The sequence below is a fragment of the Elgaria multicarinata genome, chromosome 14 (assembly GCF_023053635.1).
Source record: "Elgaria multicarinata webbii isolate HBS135686 ecotype San Diego chromosome 14, rElgMul1.1.pri, whole genome shotgun sequence".
Classification (NCBI taxonomy): Eukaryota; Metazoa; Chordata; class Lepidosauria; order Squamata; family Anguidae; genus Elgaria; species Elgaria multicarinata.
In genome coordinates, this window is record NC_086184.1 from 29030847 (window position 1) to 29048990 (window position 18144).

The 18144-nt window shown below is 46.3% G+C and overlaps 1 protein-coding gene across 1 annotated transcript in view; it reads left to right on the forward strand.

Moving 5' to 3' along the window:
* CPNE2 (copine 2) overlaps positions 1-18144 on the forward strand; it is a 159704-nt gene that overhangs the window by 65770 nt on the left and 75790 nt on the right. The window contains exon 4 of the mRNA XM_063141362.1: positions 2898-2972. Coding sequence (XP_062997432.1) covers positions 2898-2972 — 75 coding nt within the window. The remainder of the gene's footprint in view (positions 1-2897; positions 2973-18144) is intronic.

Below are 18144 nucleotides of genomic sequence, written 5' to 3' on the forward strand. Positions count from 1 at the left end.
AGGAAGTGCCAGGGCTTTTGTTCAATGGGATCCTGGGCCCTTGAAGGAGACGGCCATGAAACCTTCCCCTCAAGATGGAGGCAGCCTTTCCTCAGACTTGTAGGCCACCTAGCCCCAGGGAGCACAGGCACAGCTGGCTGCTAGATGAAGAAAATCCTGTCTGAGGAATAAAGACTCCTCATGAGTAGAGGTATACTTCTGAGCAAGGCTTTGTTCATGAGTAGACCATTGTTCAGGTGGCACTGGTTGCCTGCAGCTGTGCTCAGGGTGAGGCTGTGAAGGCTCAGGCCTAAAAGCTTTCTGTTCTAGGCAGAGAGTGCTGATGTGAGGTCTGTGTTCCAGTTCGTGGACTCGTGCCTTGTATTTCCCTGATAATCTAGCAGTTCTCTGGAACTCCTCATCTTTGGACTGCTTACTCTCCTTTAGAACTGACTAATTTCCTGGAATGCTCACCGCCATAAATAGGGACACACTGAAAATGGAGGAGAAGCTGCAGTTGGTTTATTAAAAAAATAATAATCCAGATATGTGAGGCTGAACGGAACATGTAGTTGCAGTCTCAGACCCCAAAGCTCCTAGTTCCATCCCCAAAAGCCCTGATCGTACACTGCAGCCTTCCCACCCTGGTGCTCCCCAGTTCTGTTGGACTGCAACTCCTACAGGAGATTATGGGAGTTGTAGTTGAACATATCTTGGGGAAGGCTAGTATACTCTTTCAAGGGACTGTATTGCCTCCATTTTTATGTGAGTGATAACTCCCGTGAAATCCTCTTCCTCAACCTTTCTCCTTCAAGTGTTAAGTTTTGAATTAGGCCATGATCGTTGGCCATGGGAAGGTGCATTGTGGAGTGATGAATGGAGCTATCTCAGACTCGTTGAGCCTACATTTCTGGCAGCCTCCTTGGTTTGGCCATATTTTGAGCCAGCGTCCTTTGACTTTCTCAAAGTTTTCTCCCAGCCTGCCTTTTTTGTCTGAGGGGTCAGAGCGGCCAATGAATAGACATGGAATGAACTTACCTGAGTTGCATATAATTTGGCATCCACGATGAACGTCCGCCTTTCTCCCTCTTTTTTTCAATTTCACTTTTACGTCAGACTTCTGGCAGCTTAGTCAGGCTGCTGCAATGCACATGATTAATTCTGTGGCTGGATTAAATAGAAAGGCTTGCTCCTCCTGTGACCCCCGGCAACCTCGTAGCCAAGTAAACTTGAAAACCCAGTAAGGCGGGGGAGATAAACCCCTTGATTTTAGGGATCAGCTGCCAGTGTGCTGAGATCAGAAAGAAAAGCCAATTCCCCCCACTGAGCTGCACTATGCAAATATCTACTCCTGCTTTATGCTTTATGCCAGTGTCTGCCTCTTCTCAGCAGTAGGCATGGCTGTGTGTTTTCTCCGACTCAAGACGGATGTGAGCAAATATGACATTTCATATTGAGCACATTCATTCTATAGCTTGTCCGAGGCCACTGAGCAAATACATATTTGAACAGGGATTTTAACTGCGCCCAGTGTCATGCATGTATTGTACATAGGGATGTATGAGAAATTGGTTTCAGTTCAGTTTTGATCAGGATTTACCCAGTTTGCTCCTTCCGGACCGAACATGAACTCAGATGCAATTTGTGGTTGAGGTCCGTTAATTTCAGAATATCCAGTGTGATTCACAGACTACCCAAAATGTGCTCAACCACATGCATACATTTGAAAACTAGGCATGAAAAATGTGTACTTTTGAAAAATGAGCAGAAATCAAAGGGAGAAGAATGCATGCATTTCAAAGATGTGCACAATTAATGCTTACATTTGGAGAAATACGCATGGAAATACACACAGATTTTCATGTGAAAAGAAAAATAATAAATCTCGCAGTCCGATACAGACTCGAGTCGAAACAAGTTTCGAGATGGAATTTGGAGAACTTTGGCAAAACACGAATTTCGCTGATTCGTCCATCCCTAGTTGTAGGTCCTTTGGATAATAGTTACGAGTCCTATGAGGGCATTCAGTCATCTTTCCTTAGGGTGTTATTTGGTGTTCCCAAGTGTGTCGCTGGAGCTGTCCTTAAGTTAGAGGCTGGTCTGAATTCTGTTAACTGTCTGGCTTAGATCCATGCTATCCGTTTCTGGCTTCGCTGCAAGTTGGCATTTCCAACAAATTCCCTGGTATCCAAGATCCTGTCAGACCGTTTTGAATATCCCTGGTCAAAGGCCATGACAAGCAAAATCAACTCAGTAGGGCTTTCATCTCCTATGTTACTATCAAGGGGTTTAGCTAGTGCCAAATCACTAGTGAAACCGAGGCTGTTTGATATAGACGTGCAAGTCCTCCAGAGTGCTGCTCGGGGCCCATGCTCCCCCCAGTCCCTAGGACTACCAGTCTCCTTTTGCAAAGATGGGATGCCTTACCTGCGCTGGTTAACAATCCCCAAATACAGGAGAGCATTCTCACTAGCCAGACTTAACGTCCTTCCCTCTAAACTTTTAGATGGCAGATTCAATAAAAGCCCACTGCTCAACAGATGCTGTCCCTGTAACACGTGTTACTGTTCTGTAGATTTTACCAAGGGGCTAGGAATGATCTTCTGAACCCCATTTTACCAACTTTTCCTGGTCACCCAGCTGAATTCTTAATGTCCCTTTTACATTAAGCAAAATCATTTTGCTTAATGTAGAACTCAAGCAAAATCAATCACCAAGCAAGTGGCCAAGTTTTTGAACTTGGCCATTTCTATTAGATCCTCTATGTTTACTTGTCTTTTAAATAGCTAATTGTATGCTCAGTCTTTTTGTACGTAATTTTTGTTGTCATGGTCTATTGACTGCAATAAACTGTTGTTGTGTTGTTGTTGATAATAGTTATAGACCTTCCCTGTTTTGTGTTCCCTTTTCCCCGTTAGATTGTCTCAAGCAAGAAGATAACAAGAGCGCTCCTTCTGGGGAACGGAAAACCTGCCGGGAAGGGAATGATTACGGTACAGCTCACTTTTATTTATTTATTTAATCCACCCATCAATCTATAGATTCGTTGTCCATCTCTAAAAAGGCATCTCAAAGTGGTTTTACAACATAAAGTTTGAAATACAAAACGTCTACAGTTAAAACATTTAAAAACCAGGAAATGCAAAATGTCTTGGTTAAATTTTAAAAAAACAAAACATAAAACCAAAAACCATGCTCAGTTAAAACATTTCAGATCAGAGAACCAACCATCAACAAAACAGGGCAGCACAATCAGTCAGGGAAGGCCTGGGTGAAAAAGTAAGCTTTAACTGCTTCCTTAAGTATGTCACAGTTGGCGCCACCCGCAGATCAAGGAGCGGGCGTTCCAGAAAGCGGGTGCCACCACAAAGAAGGTTGTCGTACTGCTCTAACAGAAGGCTTGTTTCCAGGTTGCCACCAGATGGCAATCACTGTATAACCAGTAAGGCCTCCTCCAAGATCTTTTATGACAGTTGTGTAAAGGAGGCCTTGCATTCTGCAGTAGGAATACGGTGTGCACGTTAGGGTATTTTGCCTTTACTTAAATAGCGTGCTTTAATTTGGTTATAGAAGACTTTTTTATTGTTATGATGTGTGAGGATTGGATTCATTGGAGGGAATGCCATGTAGGGCATAAAGACAGGGATGAGGGTGCTGAAGAGTGAGCTGCATCTTTGCTATGTGAAGAAGGCATTACCACCGAAGTATGGCAAACACTTCCTAGACCCAGCTGTTAGTAAGAGTAGCTCCTTCCTTGCTGTTCCACTGTTGCACCCCAAAAGCTCCCCATCTACAAAAAGTGCCAGGGTTCACCTGAAGCAACAGGGGCATACACATACATCCTCTCTGTTGAAATGGGGATCATAGAATCATAGAATAGTAGAGTTGGAAGGGGCTTATAAGGCCATCAAGTCCAACCCCCTGCTCAATGCAAGAATCCACCTTAAAGCATCCCTGACAGATGGTTGTCCAGCTGCCTCTTGAAGACCTCTAGTGTAGGAGAGCCCACAGGTCACTGGTTCCATTGTCATACTGCTCTAACAGTCAGGAAGTTTTTTCTGGTGACCAGCCAGAATCTAGCTTCCTGTAACATGAGCCCATTATTCCATGTCCTGCATTCTCCTGGCCCTCCTCTGTGTGACAACCTTTTAAGTATTTGAAGAGTGCTATCATGTTTCCCCTCAATCTTCTCTTCTCCAGACTAAACATGCCCAGTTCTTTCAGTCTCTCCTCATGGAGCTTTGTTTCCAGACCCCTGATCATCCTCGTTGCCCTCCTCCGAACCCCCTCTAGCTTGTCTGCATCCTTCTTGAAGTGTGGTGCCCAGAACTGGACACAATACTCAGTTCTGGGCAGTTCAGCCAGTCTATCCTTGCTCAGGAGCTGCTCCAGGGGTGTTCCCGGTAGATGGCGAGCCCTAATCGGTCGCCGTCCACCCGAGCAAGGGCGGGGGCTGGCTGGCTGGCGAGCAGAATGGATGCTGGAACGCCCTATGCTGCCCTGCATGGGAGAAGAGTGTTTTCTTCCCACGAGCTGCTGCTGCCTCCCCTTCCTAAACTAAATTTTCTCCTCCCTAGCTGCTTCCACTTCCTCCTCCTAAATTATTTTCTTCCCCCGAGCTGCTGCCACTGCCTCTTCCTCCTCGCCCTAGTCTCGCGGAGGGACGGAGGATGTGGGCGGGTGACAGCAATAAACCCCATGCTTGCTCCTTGGGATGGTGCAACCATGCGGAGTGGAAGCACAATTTTTTTTGGGGGGGGGGAAATGGTGCCATCTTGGCACCATGAAGTCACCCCCCTAGTTTCAATTGGCGTGTCATTTTTTTCTGCCATGGCTATTTGCCATATTCTTCCTTTCTTTCTGTTGCAAGAAGCAACACGGAGACTTAAATCTTTCCCACTGGGTTCTATCCAGTGATAGCCTGACTTAAGTCCCATGGGTGTCAGTGGGTCTACCCTAAATAGCACTAACATTGGATACAACCCAAATGACACCCAGAGCACATACAACACTTAAAAACAATCATTCAGAAAGGCTTCCTGAGTAGCTTACATAAGATCAATAAAAACAAGACAGCCCCCGCTTGCAGGCTTACGATCATGACACCAGAGGAAAAAGGATGGGAAAGGAAAAGGAAAATCATATATATATATATTTATAGCTGTATGAAACCATTTGTATGAAAGACACACACAGGGAGTGATATTTCTTGTGTAAATCCTTGCAAGTTCTCTGAATTTCTAAGCGACATCGCAGGATAAATCAAGATAAAAGGGCTTGATTTATCGGGATGATATGGAGTGCTTGCAGTAAAAAGGACAGGGCTTAGTACTTAGCAACAGGTTTCTTAGCAACAGTTTTTCTTCTCTCTTGTGCACTTGACACAGAGCTAATGCCTTTTCCGTTATAGACATATTTGGCTAATATTGCAAATTAAAAGAAGGGATTAGCCTGCCAAAGAACCCCCAGACCCTCTCATCTGTATTATTAAATTGACATAGAGAACTAGTTCCACACATGACAACCTTATGGGATATGTGCCATGAACCCGAGAGCTCCTGATATGTTGTGTATATTAGATCACTGGTTCTCAAATTGCAGCCTTGAGTCTATCCTGGTACGATTTCAGGTAGTCTGGACTCTGAGGGCAGTACCCAACTGCGTCATTCTCCTTGTGCAAATGACACTGCATTACCAGAAACTTGGTTCTGAACTATGCACAAGAGAAGAATCCAGCTAAAGTTACATTTGAGCAAGTGCGGTGGCGCATTATGCTTGCGCATTCTTTTTACGCATAATGCTTGAGCAGCTATAGTGAGCAATTGCTTGCACAACGTAAAGATCCATTGGAGCTCCCCTTGCGCTATTTGAGTTGGCAGAATGACACCATTGGGTACTGCCCTGTTACTAAATTGGGAGTGAAAGAGGGAAATAGCTTCATCTACATGCTGAAGAAGCAAGGTTCTTATAAGCTTATATTTTAAGATGAAACTGCACAGCTGGCCTGAAACCTGGCTGTGCTTTATGGTGTGGACTGTCAGGTGGAAGAGCAATGGAGGGTTTGGAAGCGCATCAAATGTACTTCTGGACTACAAAACCACCGTGCACGTGTGCGTTGCGATGAGCACTGAGCGATCGCTCGATGCCTGTGTGTATTGGGGAAATGCGAGCATTGTTGGAGTGATGACTGACCAATGGACCAGTGGACCAGTGGACCAATGACCAGGGCAGAACATGCATGTAGATGGAAGCCTTTACGTGATGAGTTGTCTCAACTGATAATGTTCCACATTAATTAGGGTGATGCAGTGGTGCAAGAGTCCGAATGGTAATAAACACCTGTTGTTACTTAAAGAAGAATTCTACTGTTGACCCTTCTTGTCTCAACCACTGCCTAATATCTTGAGACCTTTCTCTGTTTCGCTCATTTGGGGTGCATGTAGAGGATCCAGTGGGAGTCGTGTAGAACGGAAAGCACTAATGGTACGAAGTGCTACTTCCACGTGGAGGCTGCAGGCACAGTCCTCACTGCCAGCGGGTTCACAGTAGCCCTTTTACAAGCAGTCGCTGTTGCATCAGTGGTGGAGATACAGTTCTGTTCAGACCAATCATATGATTGAATGCATGCAGTAGGAGCAGGAATTTGGTGCACCTCTCATGGCCCTCCCCTGATCCCCATGTGCACGAGATCCTGTTTGCTCACAGGCCTACGTCTAATCTGTACCCTTCATTTTTGTAGGGTACAAATCACATAGGTCTGTTGGCTCCTGGGCAAAGAGGATCTTCAAGGCATAGAGTTTGGGGGTAACGTCAGAGGGTGAAATTTCACCACACCTGCTCATTTGTACGTTTGATGACTGTCTGCACAGGGCTTGCATGTATAGCCCCCCAGATCAGGGGCTGACAAAACCCACTGGTCTGGGGGCCACTCCCCACCCTGGAACCCAACAAGGGACACACCCTCCCCAGAATTATCATTGTGCCACCAAATTTGCCACTGTTCAAAGCAAAATCGCTCTCCCTGAAAGCTTCAGAGGAGTGTAGTTTTGTTGAAAACAAAGCCCATGTTCCCCACATGCCTTGTCGAATAGTGAAATCAAAGCTTCTTCTTTTTTTCCTTTTTCTTTTTGCCACGCTGCTGAATTTTGGTGGCACGTTTGGTGGTGGTGGATGCAGTCAAGGCCGTGGGGCTGCATATGGGCTCACCCCTGTCCCCAGGCATAGCTGCTGGTTTCCTGCTGAGACTTCATGCATTTCCTGCTGGGCCACAAACCAGCTTGTCAAATCCCCGCATTCTACGAGTTGTACGAAATGGGGCTCAGTTCACACCCTGGAGTATTGCTACCGATGTTCCCATCTCTGATTATTCATTAAGTGTGTCATTTTCTATCAAAATGGTATGTACTTAACATGCTACGGCAGTGTAACCGTTAGAAATGCCTCAGGCAGATCCAGATGATGGAGATGCAAATAACGGATCCGGCGCCTGTCGGTTTGCATTTTTATCTCTATACTTTGCAACGGCCGTTGCCATTCCTGGTCAATGATACTGAGCTCTGGCGTTCGTTACCAAATGTCTTTTATATGCAGTTTGAGCTTTCATACCTCTTGCAGGTTCTCTCTTCCAGTTTAGCACAATGACCTGTTACTCTGAACGGGACGGTCTTTGCCGGTTGTACCCATTAACCCTTGCAAGATCCTCAAGATCATTTGATGAGAGAATTTTCTGTTTTACCAGCAGATTTGCTAGTCATTCAGCATATAGCCACTTTGATGAGTTATGACACACACAAAAGCAAGCCCAAATGAAAAAAGGGAGGGGGGACCACCCACATTAATGAAGAGCCTGTAACACAGGAAATAGCCATTTAAATTTTTTTAATGATAGTCCATCTGGCTGTTTAATTAGAAAGAGCTAGAAGATGCCTGTTTTCATATTTCTGTGGACAGACAGTCTTAATGGGGCCTTAATGATGTATATTACTGATCGCAGGTTTTGCCATTTGGTAACTGCTTGTATATTTCTGAGCCCAATTCAGGGTGCTGGTTTTAACCTATAAAGCGTTCCATGGCTTGGGACCACAATACCTGATGGAATGCCTTTCCCAGCATGAACCCACCCGAACATTATGTTCAATATCTAAGGTCCTCCTCCAGGTGCCTACTCCAAGGGAAGCTCAGAGGGTGGCGACAAGAGAGAGGGCCTTCTTTGTGGTGGCCCCCCTGGCACGGACATTGTCATCTTTTCGGCGCCAGGTCAAGACTTTTCTCCCAGGCATTTAGCAATATGTAATGAGCCTGGGTCTGTTTTTTTGGCTCATCGTTTCTAAAGTTGTTACAGTAGTTTTAATTGTATGGGCATTTTGTATGTTTTTGTGGTTTTTAATTTTTGTATATTGTTTTTAAAGGTTTTATCTTATCTGAACTGCCCAGAGAGCTTTGGCTATGGGGTGGTATACAAATGCAATTAATAATAGTAATAATAATAATAATAATAATAATAATAATAATAATGCATCCAAACTCTTCTGCTAGTGGTGTGGTCTCAACCATACTAAAAAAAACCCACCTGTGGTGCTAGTACTCATGCTCATTGAGCATGCTGGCATCTCTGTGGAGATAGGCACTCTCTGGAGGACGGTATGCCTATGTAGGGGGGAAAAAACGCACCAATAAGCGTGGATGCTAAAAAGAGAAATCAACTCTGGTGCTTGATAAACGTGTTAAAAACTATTTTATTCTTTAAATCCAAAAATGCAGAGCATCTCTGGAGGACACCTTCTTGGGCAGTGTTTAGGGCAGCCTCCCCCAGTGCAGCGTCGTCCCCAGATGTTTTGGACTACAATTCCCATCATACGCTCATGGGAGCTGTAGTCCAACACACCTGGAGGGTGCCCATTGGGAAAGACTGGCGTAGGATTTCCATACATCCCCCCCTGCAACATTCTAAGAAGGTGGGGTGCAGTTGCAAAGCATGGAATGGCGGTACGTGTGGGGAGAACAGGAACACCAGTTGTGTACTTCACAAGTGAAGTAATACTATCAGTGGAGAAGGCTGACAATAGCTACTAGTGCTGAGGGCTATATGCTACCTCCAGTATCTACCTATGTACACCAGTTGCTGGGGAACATGGGTGGGAGGGTGCTGTTCCACTCATGTCCTGCTTGTGGGTTTCCCACGGGCCATTGTGTGAACAGAATGCTGGACTAGATGGACCCTTGGCTTGATTCAGCATGGCTGGAGGTAGCACAGAGGCATTGATAGCCTTTGAACAACTCACCTGGAGGCCTCCAGCTGAGTTGGACTACAACATGCTGGCAAAGATTGCTGGGAGTTGTAGTCGAGCACATGAGGAGGGCACGAGGTTGGGAAAGCCTAGATTAAACAAAAGGCCTTATGGAAGCGGTGGGTCTTGAGGAGGGCTTGGAAGGGAGGTGGGGGCGTTGCAAAAGTGTCCTAAGAGGCTCCTGCTATCAGGGGCAGGAAGGGGGGAGGGATAGGCCTGGCTCAGCGCTCTCCTTTCAGCAGAACCGCCTGCTTCGTGGTGCTGATTGCAGCCCGCTCTGATTTGGCTGTGCCACGCTGGGCTTCCGTCTCCTTCGCTGATCAGGTGTGCTCAGTGTCAGCTGCTGGAAACATCTTCATCTCAGTCCGGCCTCGCTCTGCACTCAGCTAGTTGCCAATCAAGCAGGAAATTATGGAAGGAAATTGTGTCAGTGGATTAGAGAGGAGCCGTTTAACTTGGATAATTCCTCCCCCTGCCCCACCCCCGGTCCAAAGCCAGCTGCACGACGGAGTGAGAAAACTTGGTGATGCTCTTCCAAGTGGAATTGAACCAGCTCGTATCGCTCCAGCGCCATTTGGCTCCACGTGATGAATTTGGGGGGATAGGGCAGTTATCTAAGACTGTTCAGACGACACGGGGATTGTTCAGACGACATGCTAACCCGCCATGGACCGCTCAGAAATGTGATCCTTGGTGGGTTAGCATCAGGGCTGGTGCCAGACTATTTTGTGCCCTAGGCAAGGCAAGCTGCTAGTCCAGCACCCTGTTCACACTGTGGTCAACCAGCCATCGGCCAGGGATGAACAAGCAGGACACGGTACAATAGCACCCTCCCACCCATGTTCCCCAGCAAATGGTGCACACAGGCTTACTGCCTCGAATACTGGAGATAGCACACAACCATCAGGGCTAGTAGCCATGGATCGCCTTCGCCTCCAGGAATTTATCCAACCCCCTTTTAAAGCCATCCAAATTGGTGGCCATCGCCACATCTTGTGGTAGTGAGTTCCATAATTTAACTATGTGCTGTGTGAAGAAGTCCTTCCTGTTATTTCTCCTGGATCTTCCACCAGTCAGCTTCATGGGATGACCCCGGGTTCTAGTGTTTTGAGAGGGGGAGAAAAATGTCTCCCTGTCCACATTCTCCATACCATACATAATTTTATACACCTCTCTCATGTCTCTTCTTAGCCTCCTTTTTTCCAAGCTAAACAATCCCAGTTGATGTAGCCTTCCCTCATAGGGGAGACGCTCCAGCCCCTTAATCATTTTAGTTGCCCTTTTCTGCACTTTTTCCAGCTCTGTAATATCCTTTTTTAGGTGTGGTGACCAGAACTGTACACAGTATTCTAAGAACAGTCACACCATCAATTTGTATAAGGGCAGTACAATACTGGCTGTTTTATTCTCAGTTCCTTTTCTTATAATGCTTAACATGGAGTTTGCTTTCTTTACAGCGGCTGCACACTGGGTGGACGTTTTCATTGAGCTGTCCATCACAATCCCAAGATCTCTTTCTTGTTCGGTCACCCCCAGCTCAGATCCCATTAGGTTATACTTGAAGTTGGGTTTTTTTTGCCCCAACGTGCATCACCTTACACTTGCTTACATTAAACCATGTCTGCCATTTGGATGCTCACTCTCCCAGCTTGGAGAGATCCCTTTGGATCTCTTCACAATCCCTTTGTGTTTTAACAACCTTAAATTATTTGGTGTCATAGCAGTGACTATAGAGTTCACTGGCAAGAGTGACCACCACTTCAGGTGATGCTGTTGCTGCTGTGGGCATTTTTTATGGCCGTATGGTCCTTTGAGTGCCTGGGTAGGCAGCCGCAGTCGGAATTGTGCCATGGCAGGAGGCCATGAAGTTATCCATGGAGGGGCGAGGGGTAAGTAAACCATGGAGCTCTGTGGTGGTAAAGGTCATGTGGTGTGCATGCACGTTGGGGTCTTCCTACCCCTTCATGGATAATTCACTCTCCCTCTCCTCATGATCATGTGGAGCGCATCGTCTCGATCTCAGAGTTATTAGGCCATGTGCAAAGAAGGTGATATAAAGCAGCATGCTTGCAGGGGATACTGGAAGTTGTAGTCCAACACATCTGGAGGGCACCAGGTTGTTGAAGGCATATGCACAGGGCTTGGTGGACATTCAACACATCAGGTTCCAACAATCCTTCCACCAAGAGCACACGTTATATTTGGAAGAATTGAAGGGTCAATATGAAGGGCATATTCCGCAGTGAGGAATCACAGAATAGCAGAGTTGGAAGGGACCTAGAAGGCCATTGAGTCCAACCCCCTGCTCAATGCAGGAATCCACCCTAAAGCATCTCTGACAGATGCTTGTCCAGCTGCCTCTTGAAGGCCTCTAGCGTGGGAGAGCCCACAACCTCCCTAGGTCACTGATTCCATTGTCGCACTGCTCTAACAGTCAGGAAGTTTTTCCTGATGTCCAGCCGGAATCTGGCTTCCTTTAACTTGAGCCCATTATTCCGTGTCCTGCACTCTGGGAGGATCGAGAAGGGATCCTGGCCCTCCTCTGTGTGACAACCTTTTAAGTATTGGAAGAGTGCTCTCATGTCTCCCCTCAATCTTCTCTTCTCCAGGCTCAACATGCCCACTTCTTTCAGTCTCTCTTCATAGGGCTTTGTTTCCAGACCCCTGATCATCCTGGTTGCCCTCCTCTGAACACGCTCCAGATTGAGGTGCAGAATCCTATACAATGTGCTGCTTTGTTTCAGCCACTTCTGGTTTCACAGTAGCATTCAGCTGGGAGTGACGGAAGCGGCATACACGAGCTTTTACATGTAATTCCATTTGCCACACTTGGAGCGGGTTTAATTAGAGGCATATGCGGAGCACCTTGGAGAGCTCCTTTAGAGTTCTGACTGCAACCCAGAGTGGATTTACTGCCCCTATTAGCATCGGAGTCACCAGCCTCCACTGGCAACAGCACCCTGACAAGTGGCCATCTGGCCTCTGCTGAAGCATCTCCAGTGAAGGAGAACCCACCACTTCCTGGGGCAGTCTGAATGCAAGTTGAAAGCTAATGCAAGTTAAAAGTTAGTACTGAGACCCCAAGATAATAATTAGTTAGGTCAAGCTGTCCCGGAATTCCACTGCTGTGCTCCAGCCCTCTGCTTTTCCTTCCTAGCTTTTGCTTTCTTAAAGAGCCACTTCTGCTCTTTATGTGCTGCCCCCAAATTGCTAGAAGTGAAATTAATGATAAACCCTAGCCTCATTTGAGGTGGGAAGCAACAAACAAATAGGCTGGCTGCTTCCGCGTCACCAAATAAGAAGACAAACGAGGACTCAGATTTGCAGAAGACTTGCAGGTGCTAATTTATATGTCTAGGTGTATATTTAGAAATAATGACGATAATTTAATCTCATCATAGTGGAGAAGGTTGAGACCACTGTGCCTGCTGCCCAGGTGTCGCTACATGTCCATAGAAACTTCCAACACTCTTGCTGTTCTCCCTTTTTCTGGTTCTTTATTTTTATAGCTGACTTGGTCTGAGCAGTCTTTCCATTAGATTGAGGATGCCTTCCGAACACGTGGCCATCCCAGGAGAGGGTCTTACTTAGCTCTTTTGGGCTCCAGGGAAATTTGGAATGGCTTTCTTGTCATTCTTTCCCCTCTCCAAATCCTAAATAATGTCTCTCTTCGTTAGGCTGACCATATGAAAAGGAGGACAGGGCTCCTGTATCTTCAACACAGAGCTTTCCAAATTGTGTGTCGTGACACATTAGTGTGTCGGCTGCAGTGTGTAGGTGTGTCGCGCGAACGTAACGAGAAACCTCTGAGTCTACGTGAAATAAGCAATACCAACTTGCATGCATTTTTACGCAGCAAAGGTGCCGATTAGTATGGTGCACTACCTTTATCGTTGGTGCGCTCCTGCGCACATGGCCACTTTAAGTATAAAACAAAATGGCTGACGCGACGGGGCTTTCCTTTACCCCGTCCCATCGACGTGTGGGTAGGAGCAACAGCCCGCGCTCCTTCTAGCGCCGGCTGGCCCCTCCACATGCCCGGATTTTAAGGTAGGTTTAGCAAGGCCCTTAGACAGCTTTTGGATTCACGTTTCAAAAATGCATCCAAATATAGGTAAAAAAGCATTAAAAATTCTTCCGCAGTTTTCTACTACATACATTTGTGTAGTATCCTTTTCAACGATGACAAACTTAAAGACACTGAAACGTAGAAGCTTAAAAATGCTTGATAACAAAATGCGAGTGTCTTTATCTAATATTCCACCAAATATTCAAAAACTGTTCATCCCATCAACCTCATACATCTCATTAAAATGATAAGTAGTTATTGGTGTTATTCAATTTTTTTTTTAATTCTTGCACATATTTACATATTGTTACTCATAAATGACAACAATCTTGGAAATGTACGTTATTATCTTAAAAATCATATATTTAAAAATATATAAATGAAATCTGTTGTTTTTATACTGTTTTTTATGTTTTTGATGGTTTTTAAATTTTGTATACTTTTAATGTTTACCATTTTTAATTGTTGTAAACCGCCCAGAGAGCTTCGGCTGTGGGGTGTTATATAAATGTAATAAAATAAATAAATAAATAATAAAATAAATAATATCAGGAGGCAAGACCAAGGAGTAAAGCAGAACCCAAGGACGACCAAAAGGATGTAGGGACGTGCCAGAGGTTAGAATCATTGAATCATAGAATGGTGGAGTTGGAAGAGACCACAAGGATCACCTAGTCCAACCCTCTGCAATGTGCAGGAAAACCAATTAAAGGTTAGCAAGGTCTGAGCATACTGTTGGCCGTCCACAGTTGAGCAGACATGAGCAGATCAGGACTCTGAGATAGAAATATTTTAAATAACTTTTATTTAAGGGTATTCCAAATATTTTAAATGCAAATAAATAAAACAAGTGAATGCTTTAACCCATGAATATGTCCTACAAAATAGAATCTGGCTACAATAAAAACGTACTTCCCAGAAAAGAACTCAAGTCTCTAAAGCCTCACCCCATTTTCGGGAATTTTTAAATATAGTTATTACTTGCTGCTGCGCGTTTTATTAATTGATGATGATGAACTAACAGGTGGAATAGCTCACCCTTGATGGTGCAACGTCTCGCCCCCTGAAGCAGCACCTCCCAAACTGCAGCTCCAAGGAATGAGAGGAGAGGTCCCTGCCCCAAGGGGTTTACAATCTAGACATAGCAGCAAGGGGGCAGCAGGAATGGCAGAGGAAGAATATGTAGTTATTTCCGTTACATTCTTTGGTTTGGTTATAGTGGGACTGCCTTCCCCAACCTGTTGGCCGTGAGATAATTTGGACTGGCTGAGGATGATGGCAGTTGCAGTCCAAAACTTCTGGAGGGCAGCAGGTTGGGGAAGGTTGCAGTCAGATACTGGAACTAGAGGGATGTTGCGAAGCGTTTGCAGGAAAAGTGGGTTTTGGCGGTGGGCGAGTTGTTTGTAAAATGGCTGAGAGCCCTACAGAGAGGGCAAGGGGGGGCGGCATGACATTTCCCCTTTACTGGGCTCTGCTTTGGTGCAGGAATCAGCTGCTGCTGATCGAAAGGTCATGCGGGGGCTTAGTAGAAGAGGGCAGCAAGACGGCCAGCTCTCCCGAGACGTTTCCATGTGGGCACGAGGCCGGGCAGCCAAACAGATGCCGGCACGTGTAGGCGGCTTCTTGTCAAGGCTAGCCAGATCGGGCTGCCGATCCAACCGCCTCCTCCTCCTCCGATGCAGGCTGCCCTTTCTGTGCTGGCACAAGCCTCCCCGCCACCGCCCAGTTGTTTCAGGTTCTCAGCCGCCCTCTGCTGCCTCCATGGAGTGAGCCTGGCTTGCTCTCGGCCTCTGGTGGCATCAGGACGGGAGCAAACTTTCAAGCTGCACAAGTTTTGTTTTGCTGGCACAGAGCTTTCCAAACTGTGTGTCGTGACACGTTAGTGTGTCGGCTGCAGTGTGTAGGGGTGTTGTGCGAACGTAACGAGAAACCTCTGAGTCTCTGTGAAATAAGCCATACCGACTTGCATGCATTTTTACGCAGCAAAGGTGGCGATTAGTATGGTGCACTAGGATATTCCCCTTCCGTCGTATCCGTGTATGCACACCACGGTCCAGGGATCATACAGGTACTGCGCATGTGCAGTATGCATAATTGGGTTGAAGCAGCTGATTCCGCGTCACTTCCGGTGACGCGGCTGCACCTGAAGCGACGCATTCGAGAAATTCCATGGATCCAGTTTTTTGATAGAACACCGTCTCAACCGCCGCTCGATCGCAGCTCGACAAAATTGGTTCAATGTGAAAAGTCTTAGAAATGTATGTTATCATCTTGCAAATCATGTATTTTTAAAAATATAAATGAAAGGTTTTCATGAGATATGTTGTGTCCCCATTCATTTCGTTATTACAATTTATGTATGTGTCCGTATCTCTTATAAGGGGTTAGTTTAACCTCCGGTTTGCTAGTAGAACTGAATTACTGTGTCGCGAAATGATGCATGTCTAAAAAGTGTGTGTTCTCTGAGCTAGAACAATAATTAAATAGCAACCGCCACCACCACAACAAACGTAGCATGTATACGTTGGGGTCAACCTGAGCGGAATGCTGAGCATTCATAGCGTAAATGGAACATCTTCTCAGAAATCTTTAGAGGAACCCTTTTAGCGTGAGCATCCTGGCTTGTGCTGCCTGCAGTTCCATCCTCCAACCAGGGGGGGGCGTTGTTGGGCATGGTTCCCTGGGGCTCTAGCCCCAACACTACTTCCCATGGCCCAGATCAATTCCCCAGAATCCTAAGCCTCTGTGCTGATGGAAGGGTGTTTTTTCTCCCAACTTAATTTCCATGCCTGGGTGGGGGGGAATTTTCAAGGGTGATTGCAGCCCAGGAGAGAAGTGTTAAACCCCTCCTCCTTGCATGGCAATTAAGCTTTGGAAAAAAGCAACTATTCCATTGATACCAAGAAAAGTTTTCTTCCCCCCTAAGCTGCCCTATTGGGAAGCAGAGGAATAGACTTCCGGAGGGGGGTCAGAACTGGTGAGGAAAGCGGTAACCCTCCCATATTTATTTAATTAATTTATTGCATTTATATCCTGACTTTTTTCCTCCAAGGAACCCAAGGCAGCATACATAATCCTCCTCCTCTCTATTTTATCCTCACAACAACAACCCTGTGAGGTAGACTGGGCTGAGAGTCAGTGACTGGCCCAAAGACACCCAGTGGGTTTCCATGACCAAGTGGGGACTAGAACCCAGATCTCACGACTCCCAGTCCGACACTGTAGCCCAGAGCTTTCCAAACTTTTCATGTTGGTGACACACTTTTTAGACATGCATCATTTTGCGACACAGTAATTCAGTTTTACTAGCAAACCGAAGGTTAAACTAACCCCTTATAAGAGATACGGACACATACATAAATTGTAATAACGAAATGTACGGGGACACAACATATCTCATGAAAACCTTTCATTTATATTTTTAAAAATACATGATTTGCAAGATAATAACATATATTTCCCAGACTTTTCACATTGAACCAATTTTGTCGAGCTGCGATCGAGCGGCGGTTGAGACGGTGTTCTATCAAAAAACTGGACCCAGGGAATTTCTCGAATGTGTCACTTCAGGTGCAGCCGCATCACCGGAAGTGACGCGGAATCAGCTGCTTCAACCCGATTATGCATACTGCACATGCGCAGTACCTGTATGATCCCTCGACCACGGTGTGCATACACGGATATGACGGAAGGGGAATATCCTAGTGCACCATACCAATTGGCACCTTTGCTGCGTAAAAATGCATGCAAGTCGGTATGGCTTATTTCACAGAGACTCAGAGGTTTCTCGTTACGTTCGCACAACACCCCTACACACTGCAGCCGACACACTAACGTGTCGCGACACACAGTTGGGAAAGCTCTGCTCTGGCCAGTACATCACACTGGCTCTCGTCACCATTGCCATCAGCTGTTATTGCTCCTCCTCCTCCTCCTCCCTGGAAATTCCCTTCCATGTGGCAACTAAGCTGTAAGAAGAAAAACACGTCCATTGATGCCCATGGAAAGATCGGGCCCCAATCCTTTTTGGCGCCTAGCAACAGGGAGAAGGGGGTTGGTGTATGACTAGCAAGACTCCCAGTTCCAGTGCCTGATACCTAGAGATGTCTGTCACCGGCCTCCTCGCTGCCGGTTGCTCTTACTATCTAATGTCTATTTAGCACGAACAGGTGCTGTACGGAACATAGTTGTGAGAGGCGGTTCCAGGCTCAGTGGGTGGAAGAGAAGAAGAACTTCCTCTTCAAATGTTCCCCGCGTTGTCTCTTCTTTTGAGTGCAAAGGCTGGACATTGCTGCATGCACCCAGGAAGGACGACCTTGGGGTTAAGGACTGATTGGTATTTCTAAGTCCTTGTTCAGTGCTCATTTTTTAAAGCTGTTGCTTATTCCCCGAGCCTCATGTGGCGCAGAGCGGTAAAGCAGCAGTTTCTGCAGCCGAAACTCTCCCCACGGCCTGAGTTTGATCCCAGCGGAAGCTGGTGTCAGGCAGCTGGCTCGGGACAATTCAGCCTTCCATCCTCCCGAGGTCGGTAAAATGAGTACCCAGTTAGCTGGGGGAAAGGTAATAACGGCCAGGGAAGGCAACGGCAAACCACCCCGCTATAAGGCCTGCCAAGAAAACATCAGTGAAAGCTGGCGTCCCTCCAAGAGCTTGTAATGACTCTGTGCTTGCATGAGAGTTTCCTTTCCTTTCCTTATTTCCCGCTGAATAAAGGCTGATTCCATCTGCACATTATACACAAACACTGGGGAACATGGGCGGGAGGGTGCTGCTGCACCCAAGTCCTGGGTGTGAGTTCCTGGTTGACAG